At 44.7% G+C, this 18611-nt stretch overlaps 1 protein-coding gene across 1 annotated transcript in view; it reads right to left on the bottom strand.

The window, feature by feature from the left end:
* TMEM179 (transmembrane protein 179) overlaps positions 1-3165 on the bottom strand; it is a 159786-nt gene extending 156621 nt beyond the window's left edge. Inside the window, exon 1 of the mRNA XM_085626265.1 lies at positions 2687-3165. Coding sequence (XP_085482391.1) covers positions 2687-2988 — 302 coding nt within the window. The 5' untranslated portion in view covers positions 2989-3165. The remainder of the gene's footprint in view (positions 1-2686) is intronic.
* Positions 3166-18611: the final 15446 nt, after the last annotated feature.

Genomic DNA, 18611 nt, shown 5'->3' with positions numbered 1-18611 from the left:
GCCATGACTGGGAGAGACGTGGTGCCTAGAATCATGACCTGAGGACCTGGGGGCTCCGGAATGAAAAGAAAAGAAATGAAAAGAAAGAACTTTCTCAGAATTTGGAGAAAAACTGGACTTAGAAATGTTTCAGGCTCTGGAGGTCTGGGGCTAAATGCTGCGGTTTGCCAATGGAGGTTGCACAATAAGGGGGCAAGATTGCCATCCTCACCCCACATGGAGCTTTTTGCCATGTTACAAAGGAGTTAAATTCGATATCATAGTAAAGATATCCTGCCTTGCCCTGTTGGAGGATTTTTTGAGAACAGAAAATGTAACAAGTCCAAGGCGGCAAAGCCATCCCAGTGAAGAAGGAACCTCGGCAGCTATGAAATCCCACTTTGTCCTGCCTGGAGCTTTTGGATCCAAAACCAGCAGCTTCAGCAGAAGTACAACAGTGACGTATTTGAAATCCTCACCAGCCCCAGCTTTGGACATTGTCGCTGAAGGATTTTGACTTCCACTGCAGAGACTAGCGGCCAGATTTATATCTTGGCGGAAGGAAGGAATGAACTCCATCTATATTACCCCATTGCCCTGATAGAGTCCCCACCCGCAAAATTCCAAAATGACCACCAAGCCAGTGGTCATTTCTAAAGCATTGGCAGAAACCACTGTCACAGCGGCAACTGTCAATACTTTTTTAAGTTTGATGCACAGCTCCCTCAACATGACAAAGTGGGATGTTCTTCTTGAAAATAAAAACAAATGTCCCCCTTGCAATGGGAGTTTTCTCCCATGACAAGGGGGTATTCTTCATTTTTTATTGCCCCGTACCACCAGGCTTTGCTGGCTGTGATGGACCGTAAAAAAATGGCCATAAGTCTGCCCATCTAAATTAGGTGGGCAGACTTACAGCCATTTATCCGGTGGCCCTTACTCCTCTGCACGATCGGAGAAGTTTGGCAACAGCAAAGACAGAACAGTCTTCACCTTGGCCAACCCACGTTCCACCCACATTTAGATCGGATGAGCGTACCATCATCTTGGCAGTAAGGATACTCCATTGCCAGAGCGATGGAATATCCTTACCGTCAAAATATAAATCAGGCCATAAATCCTAGGATGAAACTTTGAACGAGAAGACCTGCTTGGTATATCCAACTTCCGTTCCATCATGGTTGACATGGAATTGCATCTAGGACCCAGTCAACTGTGATATGCTACCTCTGATTGGCACTTTACTTTTTCTAGTTGCTTTTTGCCATAGAAATTTTAAAAATCACATTTCAGGTTCCTCTCAACAGATTTTAGTGGTTGTGGTGTATTTTTCCTTAGTCGTATTTTTCCTAATTGGTCTGGGAATTTTATTGAGTTGATTTATTGACTTTAAAATTGCTGGACCTGCTTGAACTTAACACACATTTCTCAGAGGACGTGTCAGCTGCTTGTGTCATTTCTACCAGTGGTTGAGTAGAGTAACTCTGAGACTTGTGTTGAGACCTAACCAAGAAGTGTTTATTAAGTTAGCAAAGGTTGTACGTTCACAAATGAATAGCCTACTTTTTGAAAATAAAAATATGGTTTACCTGTGTGAAGTATTGTTGTAAAAAAGATTTTGGAGAGCCATTGATTCTGAAATACCCAAGTCTCTGATCAGTAGAGGTGATGTTTGAGGGGCAGGTAAAACAGGGTGTGTGAATATTGGCATACATAAGTGATAACACAAACTGAATATGAGCATCAGTATTTAAGCAGCCATTATATGTTCCCTTAAAAGTTCTTCCTGATCGCAAACTGTCCCTGTAATACACACCTCTGAAAGAGGAACACTCCAAACGTATCAGCAAATAAATACACCCTTGTTTATTCCATTGAGGCCTGATTTGAGTTTTATAAACTCTAACATGCTGGAACAAAACGATAGAAAAGGTTGTTATCGGGCCTCATAAAAAATAATGGGCACAAATAAATTTGCGTTACACTAAAAAAAATCTAGTAAACATTTTTATGCTGAATTCTACAGAATCTCCTTGCATAAAACGTATCTGAATGCCAAGCCATGAAAATACGTGTTTTGCAAAGCATGATACCAAAAACTTTAAAATATCGCTGAAATTACATTTTTGAGTAGTGTACAGTGTCTACAGATTGACTGCACTGTCTCTGTCCTGTGCTCATCAAGTTACAACCCTCCAATGCTGGACAGGTAAACCCTTGCCCTATCCAAGATGGCGTGACTTGAACTACGCCCCATATTCCCTTCAATCAAATTATAATTTCCATGCCATGCTTTGACCGTCGCCTCCCTGGAATGAATGACAACTTCCTGTCTGGATTTCCCCTCACATCCCTTACATCTAATGTCCTCTTTGTGATTTGCTGTGTCCTCGCACTCAGAAATCTATCCCTGCCATTTTCATGCAATGAACTCCATTATACATTATCATTCCACCTTAAGCTCGTCTGTACCGTATCTGCCTACATCCCTCGCACAGCTGCATTTCTTTAAATCCATGAACATGTGGCTTCCACGTACCATATACACACACACAGCATCTATATAATAACTGCTCATCTGCCTTCCATGTACACTATGCACATCTGTTTCCTTTTGCCCCTCCCACCGCCGCCTTCACTATACTTAAGGGACACCTACCTTCCTTTTACCTATCCAACCCCCTCCCTCCCCCTTCCCGGTACTTACTCGTCGTGCCCTTTACAGAGGAAAAACAGAGTCCTCCAGGCCTGCACCGCGGCCGCCAGCAGCGCTAGACCCCCGGCCAAAACGCTGAACCTGCAGGCCGACTCGGGCCCCCACTCGTCCACGGTGAAGCGCTGCCTCTCGGCCGTCAGGTTGGCGTTCAGCCACATGCCCTCGGTGAAGAGTAGACATCGGCCCTGGAAGTCGGCGCTGTTCTCGGACAGCGGCACCACCGCTATGAAGCCAAAGAGAAAGGCCAAAAAGTAGGAGATGCATTGGGCGAAGAGGAAGTTGTTGAGAGCCATGATGCCGGCTGCAGCGGCGGCGGCAGAGGCGGCTAGGGGACCCAGCAGCCGGGCGAGGCAGGCTGGAGGCTGCGCACTGAGAGCTCGATGCAAAACCAGCGGACGGAGGCAAAGGGATTCTGCAGTGCGAGGGGATCAGCGTCTGCGCCAGTGACACGTAAACAAAGAGCGATTGAAGCAGCATCAGCACCAAAACATGTACACTCCGAGCTGAGAGATACCCTCTACACTGACACATTTTAAAAACGGCACTTTACGCGCAGAGGGCTGAGAAAATATGTTCTCAAATTATAGTCATTAGTGGGATGGGACACATCAGCATGACAATTAATGATTTTTTTGAGAGACAGAATCTTCAGCTGTAACATGAATACATATTTCCGGGACATACGATAGCATGTTCAATAGACACCTATCTAAATCCTGCCATCTAACGCAGAATTCCAGAAGCGGGGAACGTCAACAAATGGAAACACGGCAGCTTCAGCATCAATAGCACTGGCACACATTATATTGCGATATAGCACGTCATATTCACGACCAGCTTCAGTTAAACCAGGGGCAAAGCTTCAGGGACGAAGGTACCAAGCGTGCAGCCGGTGCAGTGGCCCACATACCCTCATTTACTGTTGTATTTTACTTACCGTCCAGCAGTAATGTGGCCCATTTGTCTGTCTTGCACCCAGGCCCATTGCTGCACCCCTGCTACGCTACTGATTTAAATCCCAAGAATTCATATTTCAGGATAATCCTTGTCCGCCCCACATACATTTAACTACAGTGTGAGACAGACCCAAGTACCTGATCTGCGCTGCCCTGTTGGTAACAGAAAACGATTTCAGGACGTTGGACAGCTCCCGCTAGCCTGTACGTGCAGAACGGGCAAGTTTAGCAAGGCAAAGTGAATGTTCATTAACGAAACCAACTGCACTATGGGGCAGATTTACAAGCCCCTTGCGCCACTTTTGCGTCACTTTTAACATAGTGGCAAAAGGGGCTTGTAAATCCATGTATTTAACACCTTGGCATATGCACACAAAACAATACATAGCGTCATCCTTTCGCATACTTACAACACTCAAACAAGCACACGCGCAGATATTTGTAGCATTCACCAATGTACACAAATTAAGGTATCCATGAAGCGCCCCTACCAATCAAAGTATTGGCACTGAATATAATCGACCACCATAAGACGTTATCAGTATGGCTCCACTATGCAATCTCCTTGATAAATGTAACCAAACGGGCAATACAGGGATGGCCCGATTAGGCATATTATGTGGCTGTGAACCCCACTAAGCTCTATGAATATGGATATGGGTCCATTAGGCGAATAAATAATATCACCGACTATCAACTTCAATGGAGCATACAGGTAATAATGCTTCAAGTGGTATAGTTATGGTCTAATGACTGCTGCACTCTTCCTTTGAACCACACCAGGCTGGAGGATTGAAAGAACAATCAGAACAGAAACATTCATATACAATTATTCAATGGCTAAAACTTGGTTAGTCGCTTCTGACAAGCTAGCCAGAGTTAAGAACCAGACTCGTTCACTCATGCACTTCAGCTGTACATGTATGGTGTGTGTTTCCTTGAAGTGGAGGGAGCAATAAAGGCATGTAGAATATGCAGAAAAGGTGCGATGGGGAAATACCTTCTTATTTTTTCACAATAGCCTCTTACTGTAAGTAAACACTCATGATGCATCCGGTTAGTCCATCACACAGTCAGAAGATTGCTCTTGATAAGTTGCAGAAAAAGGATATCAAAAGGCTGCAGAGTAGCAGAAAAAGGGAAGCACAGGCAGTATTCACCATGAATATTCCCGTCCTAACACCAGAAGCTGCATAACCTAGACTACCTTGATGCAGCCAAAGGAACACAGAAGTAGTTGTCCTTCAAGGCTGCACTCATCATCTCTGTGCACTCTTCTCCAGAGGATTTCCTCCCCATCCAAACAAGCTTGGAATTCGCTTCTGACATAGCAACAGTTGAGAAGAGCATTTCTTAACTTTTGCTGTGTCATAGCAGTGAGTTAGTGCATTTAATCTAGTTATTCACACTAGTTGCTTTCTACCAGAGACATCCGTAACATAGAAGGTAAGCAGTTAAAACGCTTAGGCCAATCTCCTTCTATAGTCAGTATATCTTAAAAATATGTACAAACCATAGAAGCAGAAGGATGATGTGCAAAAAGCTATTAGAAGCTCAGACTTGTTCACTGTAATTTATTTTAAAGTATTTGTTTTATAAAGTTGTCTACTCCTTTGTACAGCAGATTTCTTGTAAGGTGAAAAATGAAATTGGCTTAGTGAAAAAATTGCACTAAAGTGATGTAATATTATGTTTGAGCAGATCTGCTTACAGAGAGTTGTGGGCATTTTTAGAGTGCAGCGGTTTGGAAAGTAGGTGAATATCTACAAATGTAGAATATTGTGGGCATTCAAAAACGTTTGAAAGACATGTTCACTCAATTAGTAAAGTTGGAGATTTGCTCCTGTTGATGGCAACAGTAAATCCTGGTCCAAAGTGGGGCATCGATATCAGTCACTTACACAATTGGTAAGTGTGCGATGCAAAGTGGTTCTCCAGGGGGAAACGCATTTTCCTTTTAGGGAAACAAATGAAAAAATGTTCATTGCAACTACACTATTGCAAAGTATTTACGTATGTTTAAATGTACATCTCCTGAATCTGAGCATGCATTTAAGCTACATTGGCAATTTAAATGAGCTACCTCTCTACAAATGTCCCACCCCTGTATAAAAATACTTCACTACATTACAATTGGAGACAAAACATGTTCCTGCTTGTGCTCCAACATGTTCCTAATTTCAGACTTTAACATCTATGAAGTAAGAAGCAACAGAGAGGAAGGATAATTAAAGGATACAATCGTGGAAAGTAAATGACGGACACACATATTGTAATGTCTTATTCTTTTTAGCATTTTGAAACTATGTGATAGTTCAGTGCACGATGCATCCATTGTAAAACTTTGTTTGATACCTGAAGGTCACAGATATGAATCCTTGAGTGTCTACTCAGTCTTTCATACTTCTGAGGTTAATAAAATGAGTACCATTGGGTAATATATACCGTGTTCCCAATGCCTTTAAAACCAGACACATGGTAAAGTGCTCCATGAAAGTATGGCTATTATAACTGTAACTGGCAGGTTCCAAATGAGCAAAATAAACCAGCTTTGATAATAGGCTTACCTGTTTATGCTATATGCACACAGAGAAACACAAAATTCATGTAGACATTGACATATAGTAGACATGAATGTACATATGCCAATAGGGCAACTCACTTACAAACAGCCACAAACACAAAACACAGCAAATGTGCAGACATTCAGGCAAATACACCATGAGTACTACATGCACCTATGCACAAAAGTTAACAGACTTAAAGTTACCAGATCACACAGAAAAACACATAAACATGCACTCCATCACCGAGACCTATTAGGTCTTTTCACATAGAGTCACAGTCCCACATTCAACCCAGCTCATAGACAATCAGTCATACAGCCACTATAGAACAAACCAAGAGATATCCAGATGCCTATGGAAAACCGACACATTCAGAAAGTCCCACGAATACTGACTGAACTCAGAGATTCAAGTATAGTCCCAAACATCACTACATCAGACAACTCAAAGAGAAGCACATACAGATAAAGGTTGTGCAAGACATTTTAATATTATTCGGATTGGACGAGTGCCCACGCCAGGGAATAATTACAACTCTTGTCAGGTTGAACCTTCAAAGTTGATGTATTAACCTGACCCCCCCCCCCCAATAACTATAGCACAGGACAGACTGGATTAATTTAGAATACTGTGTAAAGAATTTAGACAATACCAAAACAGTAATAAAGTCAAAACACCCAAAAAATCCCAAACCAAAGTGCAATTTAATAAAAAAAACAATGAACCAACAAAAAGATAATCCAATAAGGGGAACAGTCTATATGAAGTTTTTTAAGTTTTAAGTAAAAATAGCACCAAAAAGCGCAAAATGTAATTCTATGAAAGTGCCCCTTTTTGACATGGTCACACCCACCTTTTGCCTGATACCTGATGTGGTTTTGACTGGAAGTGCACTGCGTCCCTGCTGACAAGGAGCCCAGTGCCAGAGCTCTTTCCCAAAACTGTACCATTGTTCCGCAATTGGCACAACTTCAGTCCCCTTGTAAGTCCCTAGTAAATGGTAACCCTGGTACCTAGGGCATTGGGACTGAAGAGGGTCCATTAGAGTTGTGTAGTTCCTATATACCCTATACAGGATCTGCGTGTTTGGGTAACATAAACTGTGGGATTGGTGGCAGACTGGTTCCATGCACCCACACCAGATATGTTAGCCTGTCTGTACCAGCTAGCTCACAGTGCCACTAGTATCTCCTCTTATTGGGGAGAGAATAGTTTCTGGCAACATGACAACCCTGATCCCTCAGAATCGTGGGAACAATATACTACCTTTCTCTCAGTTACTCGTGCTCATTTAGTTTGTCTCAGAGATATACAGAATAAACATACTGGGCATTTGTCAATAAGAATGTATTGAACAGTTGTTATTCTAGTATAACATAGATGAGCTGTAACAACCATTAGACAGTAGCAGAGATATATGATTAGCAGTACTATGAAAGTAAAGGGATGGTACAGTTCTACCATTTTGCAGTAATCATGAATATATACAAGTACATAAAATACATGACAAAAAGTACGTACTCCTACGATGCCTCCCTAACTAGATGTACCAAAATGTACCTAGCATCTGTGTAGGGGTTTTGCCAAGAATCCCTCTAGGATCTAGTAAACCCCATTACCTGAGAATGAGAGAATATGGGACCCCATCCTGGTCTTGAATTGGACACCCCGCGAGGGATGTTAGACCACTGTGAGCTGGAGTGTCTGCATGTAGGAACCTCAGCGTCTCTGGTCATTGTGTCAGCCGGGAAGTCACGGTCTCCTCTGCCTTTCTAAAGCTAGATGTGATGTATATATACCCACAGGTCTCCCCGGGTGTCCTACCTTGTAGTGTTACTGTGTCGGCCTAGAGGATGACGTTGGGCCTGAACTTTATACAAAGATATTATACAGGAGATGGTAGTCCTGCTGTGCTTCCAAGAAACCTCATGCATAATGTATGAGATTTGAACTAGGGAAAACCCGTGTTCTGAATGCATTGTCGTATCTAGGAAAAAGGTCAGTGCCTAAGAAGCGTTATGTATGTAATGTAGGGAAGAATATAGGTAAAAGGTAGCGATGTTACCTGCGCCTATATAAGGTACTTATATGGAATATAACACTAGGACTGCAGCACAAATCGTGCCACCCTGGGGACGCTTCACCAAAATATGCAAACTTCCATTGCAGGCTGCGTGTCTTGATGCAAACAAACCTGAAGTGTTGACATGGCACACCTCGTTCAAGTAATTTTTTTCCAGGGTGGGAAGCCTCAAAGGCCATGCCGCCTTTGAAATGCAACCCAGTCCTCTCCAATTAGTGGAAGATGCCAACCCCCATGTCCTGACCCCACTTTTGGTGGGAGGACTGACGGGAAAATTAGTTAGATTAGGAGGTGGGCCCACATCTGGCCAGCACCACCCCTAATGTGGGGCAGCTGATGTGGACCCCACATTCTACAATCCTCCATCATGTGTTGGAGGACATTAGCCTATTAGGGTCAGGATTATGCCCACTCCCCACAAGAACTGGTTCTATAGCGGGTGTAGTCACCCTAAGGTAGGCAGCCCATTAGCTACTACCTGGTAATCCAATTAACGCCCCTATATTGAGTATTCAGGTGGCACCCCTCAACCCAGAACTTCAGATTCATGGGACCTAAAGAAATTAAAAGGGCAAAGAAGGGCTGCTGAACCTGTTAACTATTTCCCTGGCACTGAGTTTTGGCATGAACCCCTACCTGCTGCTTCAAGACTCGACACCCAAGGTGAACTGTCTTGTCCTGCTGCTGTGTGCGTTTTATGAACCCCAGAGGACAACCAGCTGTCGCCAATTGCCAAGAGCTTCTTTGGAGTAGAGGAGCTACTCCCCTGCAGTCCACAGGCACCGAATACTGCAGAGTCTGATCTACCAGACTTGCAGCTCACCAGCCCGACCAACATGCACTCCATCACCGAGACCTATTAGGTCTTTTCACATAGAGTCACAGTCCCACATTCAACCCAGCTCATAGACAATCAGTCATACAGCCACTATAGAACAAACCAAGAGATATCCAGATGCCTATGGAAAACCGACACATTCAGAAAGTCCCACGAATACTGACTGAACTCAGAGATTCAAGTAAAGCCCCAAACATCACTACATCAGACAACTCAGATAGAAACACATACAGATAAAGGTTGTGCAAGACATTTTAATATTATTTGGATTGGACGAGTGCCCATGCCAGGGAATAATTACAACTCTTGTCAGGTTGAACCTTCAAAGTTGATGTATTAACCTGACCCCCCCCGCCCCCGATAACTATAGCACAGGACAGACTGGATTAATTCAGAATACTATGTAAAGAATTTAGACAATACCAAAACAGTAATGAAGTCAAAACACCAAAAAAATCCCAATCCAAAGTGCAATTTAATAAAAAAAACAATGAACCAACAAAAAGATAATCCAATAAGGGGAACAGTCTATATGAAGTTTTTTAAGTTTTAAGTAAAAATAGCATCAAAAAGCGCAAAATGTAATTCTATGAAAGTGCCCCTTTTTGACATGGTCACACCCACCTTTTGCCTGATACCTGATGTGGTTTTGACTGGAAGTGCACTGCGTCCCTGCTGACAAGGAGCCCAGTGCCAGAGCTCTTTCCCAAAACTGTACCATTGTTCTGCAATTGGCACAACTTCAGTCCCCTTGTAAGTCCCTAGTAAATGGTAACCCTGGTACCTAGGGCATTGGGACTGAAGAGGGTCCACTAGAGTAGTGTAGTTCCTATATACCCTATACAGGATCTGCGTGTTTGGGTAACATAAACTGTGGGATTGGTGGCAGACTGGTTCCATGCACCCACACCAGATATGTTAGCCTGTCTGTACCAGCTAGCTCACAGTGCCACTAGAATCTCCTCTTATTGGGGAGAGAATAGTTTCTGGCAACATGACAACCCTGATCCCTCAGAATCGTGGGAACAATATACTACCTTTCTCTCAGTTACTCGTGCTCATTTAGTTTGTCTCAGAGATACACAGAATAAACATACTGGGCATTTGTCAATAAGAATGTATTGAACAGTTGTTATTCTAGTATAACATAGATGAGCTGTAACAACCATTAGACAGTAGCAGAGATATATGATTAGCAGTACTATGAAAGTAAAGGGATGGTACAGTTCTACCATTTTGCAGTAATCATGAATATATACAAGTACATAAAATACATAACAAAAAGTACGTACTCCTACGATGCCTCCCTAACTAGATGTACCAAAATGTACCTAACATCTGTGTAGGGGTTTTGCCAAGAATCCCTCTAGGATCTAGTCAACCCCATTACCTGAGAATGAGAGAATATGGGACCCCATCCTGGTCTTGAATTGGACACCCCGCGAGGGATGTTAGACCACTGTGAGCTGGAGTGTCTGCATGTAGGAACCTCAGCGTCTCTGGTCATTGTGTCAGCCGGGAAGTCACGGTCTCCTCTGCCTTTCAAAAGCTAGATGTGATGTATATATACCCACAGGTCTCCCCGGGTGTCCTACCTTGTAGTGTTACTGTGTCGGCCTAGAGGATGACGTTGGGCCTGAACTTTATACAAAGATATTATACAGGAGATGGTGGTCCTGCTGTGCTTCCAAGAAACCTCATGCATAATGTATGAGATTTGAACTAGGGAAAACCCGTGTTCTGAATGCATTGTCGTATCTAGGTAAAAGGTCAGTGCCTAAGAACCGTTATGTATGTAATGTAGGGAAGAATATAGGTAAAAGGTAGCGATGTTACCTGCGCCTATATAAGGTACTTATGTGGAATATAACACTAGGACTACAGCACAAATCGTGCCACCCTGGGGACCCTTCACCAAAATATGCAAACTTCCATTGCAGGCTGCGTGTCTTGATGCAAACAAACCCGAAGTGTCGACATGGCACACCTCGTTCAAGCAATTTTTTTCCAGGGTGGGAAGCCTCAAAGGCCATGCCGCCTTTGGAATGCAACCCAGTCCTCTCCAATTAGTGGAAGATGCCAACCCCCATGTCCTGACCCCACTTTACGTGGGAGGACTGACGGGAAAATTAGTTGGATTAGGAGGTGGGCCCACATCTGGCCAGCACCACCCCTAATGTGGGGCAGCTGATGTGGACCCCACATTCTACAATCCTCCATCATGTGTTGGAGGACATTAGCCTATTAGGGTCAGGATTATGCCCACTCCCCACAGGAACTGGTTCTATAGCGGGTGTAGTCACCCTAAGGTAGGCAGCCCATTAGCTATTACCTGGTAATCCAATTAACGCCCCTATATTGAGTATTCAGGTGGCACCCCTCAACCCAGAACTTCAGATTCATGGGACCTAAAGAAATTAAAAGGGCAAAGAAGGGCTGCTGAACCTTTAAACTATTTCCCTGGCACTGAGTTTTGGCATGAACCCCTACCTGCTGCTTCAAGACTCGACAACCAAGGTGAACTGTCTTGTCCTGCTGCTGTGTGGGTTTTAGGAACCCCAGAGGACCACAAGCTTTCGCCAATTGCCAAGAGCTCCTTTGGAGTAGAGGAGCTACTCCCCTGCAGTCCACAGGCACCGAATACTCCAGAGTCTGATCTACCAGACTTGCTGCTCACCAGCCCGACCAACGCAGCAACTTACCAGAAAGAGGTACTTGTGGTCTGGAAGGTCAGACCTGTCTCCCCTTCAAGTATGGAGGCACCATGACAGACCTGAGTCATGCAGTACCAATCCCTGTGGTACCGGATGCCCTGCAATCAAGACCAACACCAAAGAGTCCAGTCGGGACTCCAACTATACCAGAGCCCAGCAGTCGCTGAGGGACATCACGACCCCTGAGACCCACGTTTTGAGTGGGCCAGTAGTCCTGAATTCGGTCCTGCCAGCTATTGGGCTCTGACTGGGAGGAGCACCTTTACACACTAGAGCTGGACAACCTACCTGCTCTGTACCCAGCCCTTCCGGCCTGGGTAATGATGATCTTTCTGTGCTCTCCTGTTCCTAAGGCCCTTGTGACCCCAGCTCTCATTTGGGAGTTCCGGGACTTGCTTGTAAGTCCCCTTACGCAGCCTGTTTTTAGAGGGTCCCCCTTCCCAGTAGTGCATCAGCTATTAACAACACCAGCACCCTGCTCCCGGTAGAATTCAGAACGCACCGGATGATCTGTTGGTGGAACCTTGAACCTTGGCTTCCTGCTACCCTAAACCTAGAAGGTGAATCTCTACAACCATCTGCGCTGTGCAATTTATTTACCTGCTTTTTCTCCAATAGAACTGTATGGTGAGTAATTGCACGTGACTTTGAACTATTTCCTATCTTTTGAAAACGCATAAGAAATACAGTACGTATCTGTGAACGCAGTTCTTGGTTTGAAAATATATATAAAAAGAGTTTTACTTTTCTAAATTGATCTCGGATTTATTTTTGAGTGTGTCTCTCATTTATTGCCTCTGTGAGTACAACAAATGATAGACCCTACCCTCTGATGAGCCTGACTGCTCGTCCACACTGCCACAAATAGAGTGTTAGTATTATCTACTTTTGCCTCTGCCTGTTAATTGAGGACTTACTGGACTTACTATGTAGTGTACTTTTTTTAGCTAGCTTCCTACATTGATGGATCAGCGGTGGGGTCTGTGACTTTGCCACTTTTGACTCTGTCAATAAGTAACCACACGAATAAATCCCCAAATTGCCTTTAGTTAATTTTTTCCAATTGATCGATTTTTTTATACATTTCTAAAATTAACTGTTAAAGTCTTGGTTAAGTCCCTGTACTTTAAAATTGTTTTGAATTTAAAATTCACTATAGTTAGGACTGCAAAACCTGAGTTAGGATTTCTTTCTAGTTCCAAAAAGGTCCTAACATAAGTGTGATAATGGATCTTGTAGATAATGTGGTTAAGGAGCTCGACCTTATCCCTAGCAACAGCTTACTTTTAAGCAGTTGAGGGTCCTCTGCAAAGGATTAGAGGTGGACGGTAAACACCGCTCAGCCTGCCGAGTTCACCGAGTTTTTGTACCTCCACAATCCACTTGGAATGTGGAGTTTGGCATAAAACTCCATGAGCTCCGCGGGTGGAGCATAGTGAAGGCCCTCCACTTAGGGAACATTGGGCTCTTCCTGCCATGGGACTCAGGATTGCAAAACTCCAGAGGAATCACTACCTGTGCGTACGAGGTGGTTTGTGAGGCTTGGAAAGCAATCTGGTAACTTTCTCCTGTGGCAGGCAGAATGCGCCAGAAGTGCAACATTGGTGGTTGAAGTGTGTGTGGCTTGCAGCTGCAACCTACACTTTCAGGAGGATGTATGTGGCTGTGATAGCTGAGAGTTCACAGGTAAAAAGCCTCTATTTTGTATATTTATGCCATGGTATGATGGGGGAGAAGCACCGATGTCACAAGAGGAATGGTGGAAGCATATGACCATGCATTAACATTAACAATGCACCATGTGTAGAGTGCAGCTGTGCAGGGTGCATTATTCCATTAATTGCTTCTGTTGAGAGAGGGGGTGGCAAAAGGCTCTGCTTCACTTATCTTTGATTTAGACCAACTCAACCTGTTGCTATAATTATGGATGCTTGATGGTTTACAGAGATATCAGACCGGGCATGACCAGGTCTCTTAACGTGATGCCGCACCTAAGGCTGCACACATGGGGTGTCTTAGCGTGATGCCATTCCTAAGGCCACATGCATGGTACAACTTGTTTTAAGTTGTGGAGGATTCTGCAAGATGACAACTTACCCCGACCACCTCTCTGTATGTAAAACTACACCTTGAAACACAGGCAAAAAGTGCAGGGCATGTGCAACCAGATGTGGCTGTCACTGGGGAATCGGACAGCCTTGCCCATCACAAGCCAGTAAGGCCTGTTCCACCTGAGTGTGGCACAGTGGGAGGAGGGAGGGCTCGCTCCTCGCCTACCTGGGGGTAAGGGGGTTAATGCAGCATATTTATGACAGGTTAAAATGCTGTCTCGGTGAAACCAGCAGTGCCAATTGACTAGAAAGTCAGCCCTCCCCTTCCTACAGCTGTACGGTGCCCCCACTTAACTGAGAGAGCTAGTACACCGCATGTAAAATTTGTAAATCATACTGGCGTAGCAACTGTGCATGGCTTCGGGCAGCTTTAATACTGCGCTGCAAGGCTAATGTCAGTAAGTATGGAATCCTTTCCTCTCACAATCTTTAACCTCTTCCACACCCCCAGGCTGCTGGAGCTAGTTAATTATTATCACTTGACAGTCAGAAGAACAAGTGTAGGCTGTTTATTAGCAAGCCACTAACAAATGCCTTCCCTGCCAACATACTGCAAGAGGTGACAACATCCTTGGCCTTCCCACCACCTCTGCACAGGCCCCTAGCCTTCTACCCCATCTTTTTCTGCCAGGATTACTGCAATGTTTGTGCACTCCGTGGCAAGTGGAACTACGTGGAAATTCGCAGAGTGTTTTTAAGTCAGTCTACAGAATTCCGTGGAGTGAAACTCTGTGAGACCCTCCCACCCCTGCAAAAGATACCAAATAAAAACAGGCTCAACCTCTACCACCATAAAGCATGAGTAGCAGTTGAAAGAGTATGAGCTGGCCCATCCTTCGGATGAGACCACTGACCCTGAGAACCAAGGTGAAGTGAGTGAGGAAGATGACTTGAATATGCCTGCACTCGAAGGAAAGGTCACCGTGCCTAGACCCCAAAACTGACCCCGTGTGCCAAGGGTACCCGCCTCTAGTAAGGATAGCTCAGGTGGCTTGAGGTACACAGAAGACCCTTCAGAGAAGGAGGTCTTTCTGGAAAGATTGGCCCAAAGACTACTGCCTGAAGGATCAGATACTGGCTATTGAAAGGACAAGGGCAAAACTGGGTTTTATACCAATAAATGCTGGCAGCAAAATAATGCCTAGGGACTTAGAGGAAACCTTTGACCCCAATATCCCTATATGAATTGTCCCCAAGTATACAGATGGTGATGTCATTACAAAATGTTTCACAGTGATCAAGAGAGCCTGTATAGCTAGAAAGATCAACCAAACAGTATTGGGGCTCTCTCTTGTGGGAACTGTTCTCTGGTAAACATGGGGATAGGCTCCTGACATTGAACAAAACAGATGCTGAGTCCTATGACCTCATGAAGGGTACCCTTATTGAGGGCTGTGGACTCACTATTGAAGAATACCATGTCAGGTTCTGGGAGATTAGAAAAACCAAGAGTCAGTCCTGGATAGATGATGTAGACTTTTCGGTTTAAACACTAGGTGACTGGTTAAAAGGTAATGATGTGCATGACTATGATAAGTTTTACAATTTATTTATTAACGAAAGAGCATCTGTTGAGTAATTGTTATCAAGAGAAATGATATCAGTACCTTGTAGACCTAGGTCCACTTTCTCCTCAAGAGGTGGGCAAGAAGGCAGACCACTGGGTCAAAACAAGGGTTACCAAAGTGTCCACTGTTGGGGGGAGACCATACAACAGAGGCTGAAAAGTCCCCCAAGGAAAAAGGGTGATCAAGCAAAGGATGAAAACAAAGGGTCTTCTCCTGACCCCCAAAAACCTTCTCAAGAGGGTGGGCTCTGAAACTCTACACAGTCTAAGGGTGGGTACCAGGTTAAGAACTGGGATCTCAAAAAGGCTTGGTTTTATGACTGTAGAGCTCTTGGACACCGAACTGGAGACCCTAGCTCTAAAAGCAAAAAGAATGCCTCTAGTGCACCTGTAGTAAATGCAGTGGTACGTCTCCAGATGGGATCACAGGTGAACCCTGATCATGTCAGAAAGCTCACTAAGGCAACTCTAGTCTCAGAGGGTGGGTGGATGTAGGTGCCCTGGCTGTTTGGCCCAGTAACCTGTACGAGTACAGACAACAACCGCATATCGATGGGGTTAGATGAGAAGCAGTGAGAGACACGGGTGTCAGTGTCACTATGGTGACTTAGCAACTAGTGTCCTCAGACCAATGCTTGGCTGGTGAGACCTATACAGTCCTCAACGCTGATAATCAGGCTAAAGTACATCCAATGGCAATGGTATCCTTAGAGTGGGGATGATTTACTTCTGCAATTCCCGTACAGTGTCTGCTAGGAAATGGTCTGGAGTCCTCAGCATGGGCTGAGGTAAAAAGAAAAACCCATGCAGCCATGCTGGGTATACCTGAATGGGGGTGAGTGAAAACCAGAGCACAAAGCAAAGCCCAGGGTGAACAAGAAGTGTTGGAGCATGGGATAATGGACCAATCTTCCAAGAGAAAGGGCAAGACTGGGAAACCAGCTTGTAAACAGATACCAGATCAGGTCTCCCTCCTCAGGGAGAAGACCTATCAGCCCAAGAAGTAATTGAGCCCCAGGAGCTTGGGCCTTACACGGCAGAGCTCCTGTGCCCAGGTGGACCCCCTAGGGAAGATCTGATCTGTTCTGTGCAGTGGACCTGTCCCACTCTTGAAAGCCTGAGACAGCAAGCTGCTGATTGGAAAAGGGAGATTTGAGTGGCTTCCACAGGACCTATTGGGAGGAGGGACTCATTTACACTGAGGCCAGAGACCCCAATCCTGGTGCCAGTAGGAGAATGGTAGTGCCTCAGCAGTTTAGAGAATCCCTCCTCATATTGGCCCATGACATCCCCTAACTGGGCATCTTGCCCAGAACAAAACTTGGAGTAGGTTGGTGAACCACGTCTACTGGCCAGATATGTCTCAGAAGTTGAAGGAGTTTTGTAACTCCTGTGCCACCTATCAAGTCATTGGCATGACAGGTGGTCACCTAAAGGCCCACTTAATTTCACTTCCAGTGATTAGTGTTCCCTAATCACTGGAAGGGATTGACATTGTAGGTCCCCTTGAACCTCCAACAGCCTCAGGAAACAAATATTTATGGTAGTAGTGGATCATGCTACCAGATATCCTGAAGCAATTCCCCTAAGGGCAACTACTGCTGCTGCAGTAGCTAGGGCAGTCATTGGTATCTTTTCCAGAGTGAGGTTATCCAAAGAAGGGGGTCTCAGACAGAGGTACAAACTTAATGTCTGGGTACCTAAAAAACACATGTGGGCAGAATGTGAAGTGACTGTATGTTCACTATCTGATACCACCCTCAAACCAATGGTCTTGTTGAGAATTCAACAAGACCATGAAAGGTATGATTGGTGGATTCCCTAAAAAAGTCAGAAAGAGATGGGATGTCTTACTACCATGCCTGCTTTCCACCTACAGGGAAGTGCCAAAAAAGAGAGTAGGGGTTTCCCCCTTTGAACTTATGTATGGTCAGCCTATAAAGGGGTCATTGTGTCTTGTGAAGGAAGGATGGGAAAGGCCTCTCAAAGAACCCACACAGGTCATTGTGGATTATGTGCTTGGCCTTCATTCCAGATGGCTGAGTACATGAAAAAAGCAATTAAAAGACTCAAGGCCAGCCAAGAGCTCCAGAAGCTCTGGTATGACCAAAAGCCTGCATTGGTGGAGTTCCAACCAGGTCAGAATTTGCAGGTTTTGGAACCTGTGGCTCCCAGGGCTCTCCAGGACAAATGGAGTGGGCCCTATCCCATACGTGAAAATAAAGATGAGGTCAACTATCTGGTGGGCCTTGGCAGTTCCGGGAACCGAAAGAGGGTGATCCATGTCAACCACCTTATACCCTATCATGACAGAGCTGAAGTGACCATGCTGGCCGTCACAGATGAGTATCAGGAAACAGAGAGTGAACCTCTCCCTGACCTCCTTTCAAACAACCCTAAAGATGGGTCAGTGGAAGAAGTTGTCTTGTCAGTAACCCTCACTGCCCAACAGCAAACTGATTGCAGGCAAGTACTACATCAGTAGGCTGAGCTCTTCTCTTTGACTCCTGGTCAGACCAACTGGTGTACACATGATATGGACACTGGGGACAGCCTACCTGTCAAAAACAAAATTTACAGGCAGTCTGATCATGTCAAAGAGAGCATCAAGACTGAAGTAGGCAAAATGCTTGAATTGGGAGTCATTGAACCCTCTAAGATCACCTAGGCCAGCCCTGTTGTCTTAGTCTCCAAACCTCACACCCAGGGTGGAAAGAATCAGCTGAGGTTTTGTGCAGGCTATAGGGGGCTCAATTCTGTGACCAAGACTGATGCACACCCAATTCCTAGGGCTGACGAGTTAATTGACAGTTTAGGGGCAGTCAAATATCTTAGTGCTTTTGATCTGACATCAGGGTACTAGCAGATATGTCTGACCCATGGAGCAAAAGAAAATTCAGCATTCTCTACACCATATGGGTATTATCAGTTCATTGTTATGCCCTTTGGATTCAAGAATGCCCCTGTCACCTTCCAAAGGTTAGTGAATAAAGTCCTTGCTTTATTCTTCACTATATTGCTGTCTTTAGCTCCACCCATAAGGATCACCTGATCCACCTTAGGAAGGTCCTTGAGGCTCT

This window comes from Triturus cristatus, chromosome 9 (genome assembly GCF_964204655.1).
Source record: "Triturus cristatus chromosome 9, aTriCri1.1, whole genome shotgun sequence".
NCBI classification, from domain to species: Eukaryota; Metazoa; Chordata; class Amphibia; order Caudata; family Salamandridae; genus Triturus; species Triturus cristatus.
The sequence above is the reverse complement of the archived record's forward strand: the minus strand, read 5'-3'. Positions and strand labels throughout refer to the sequence as shown.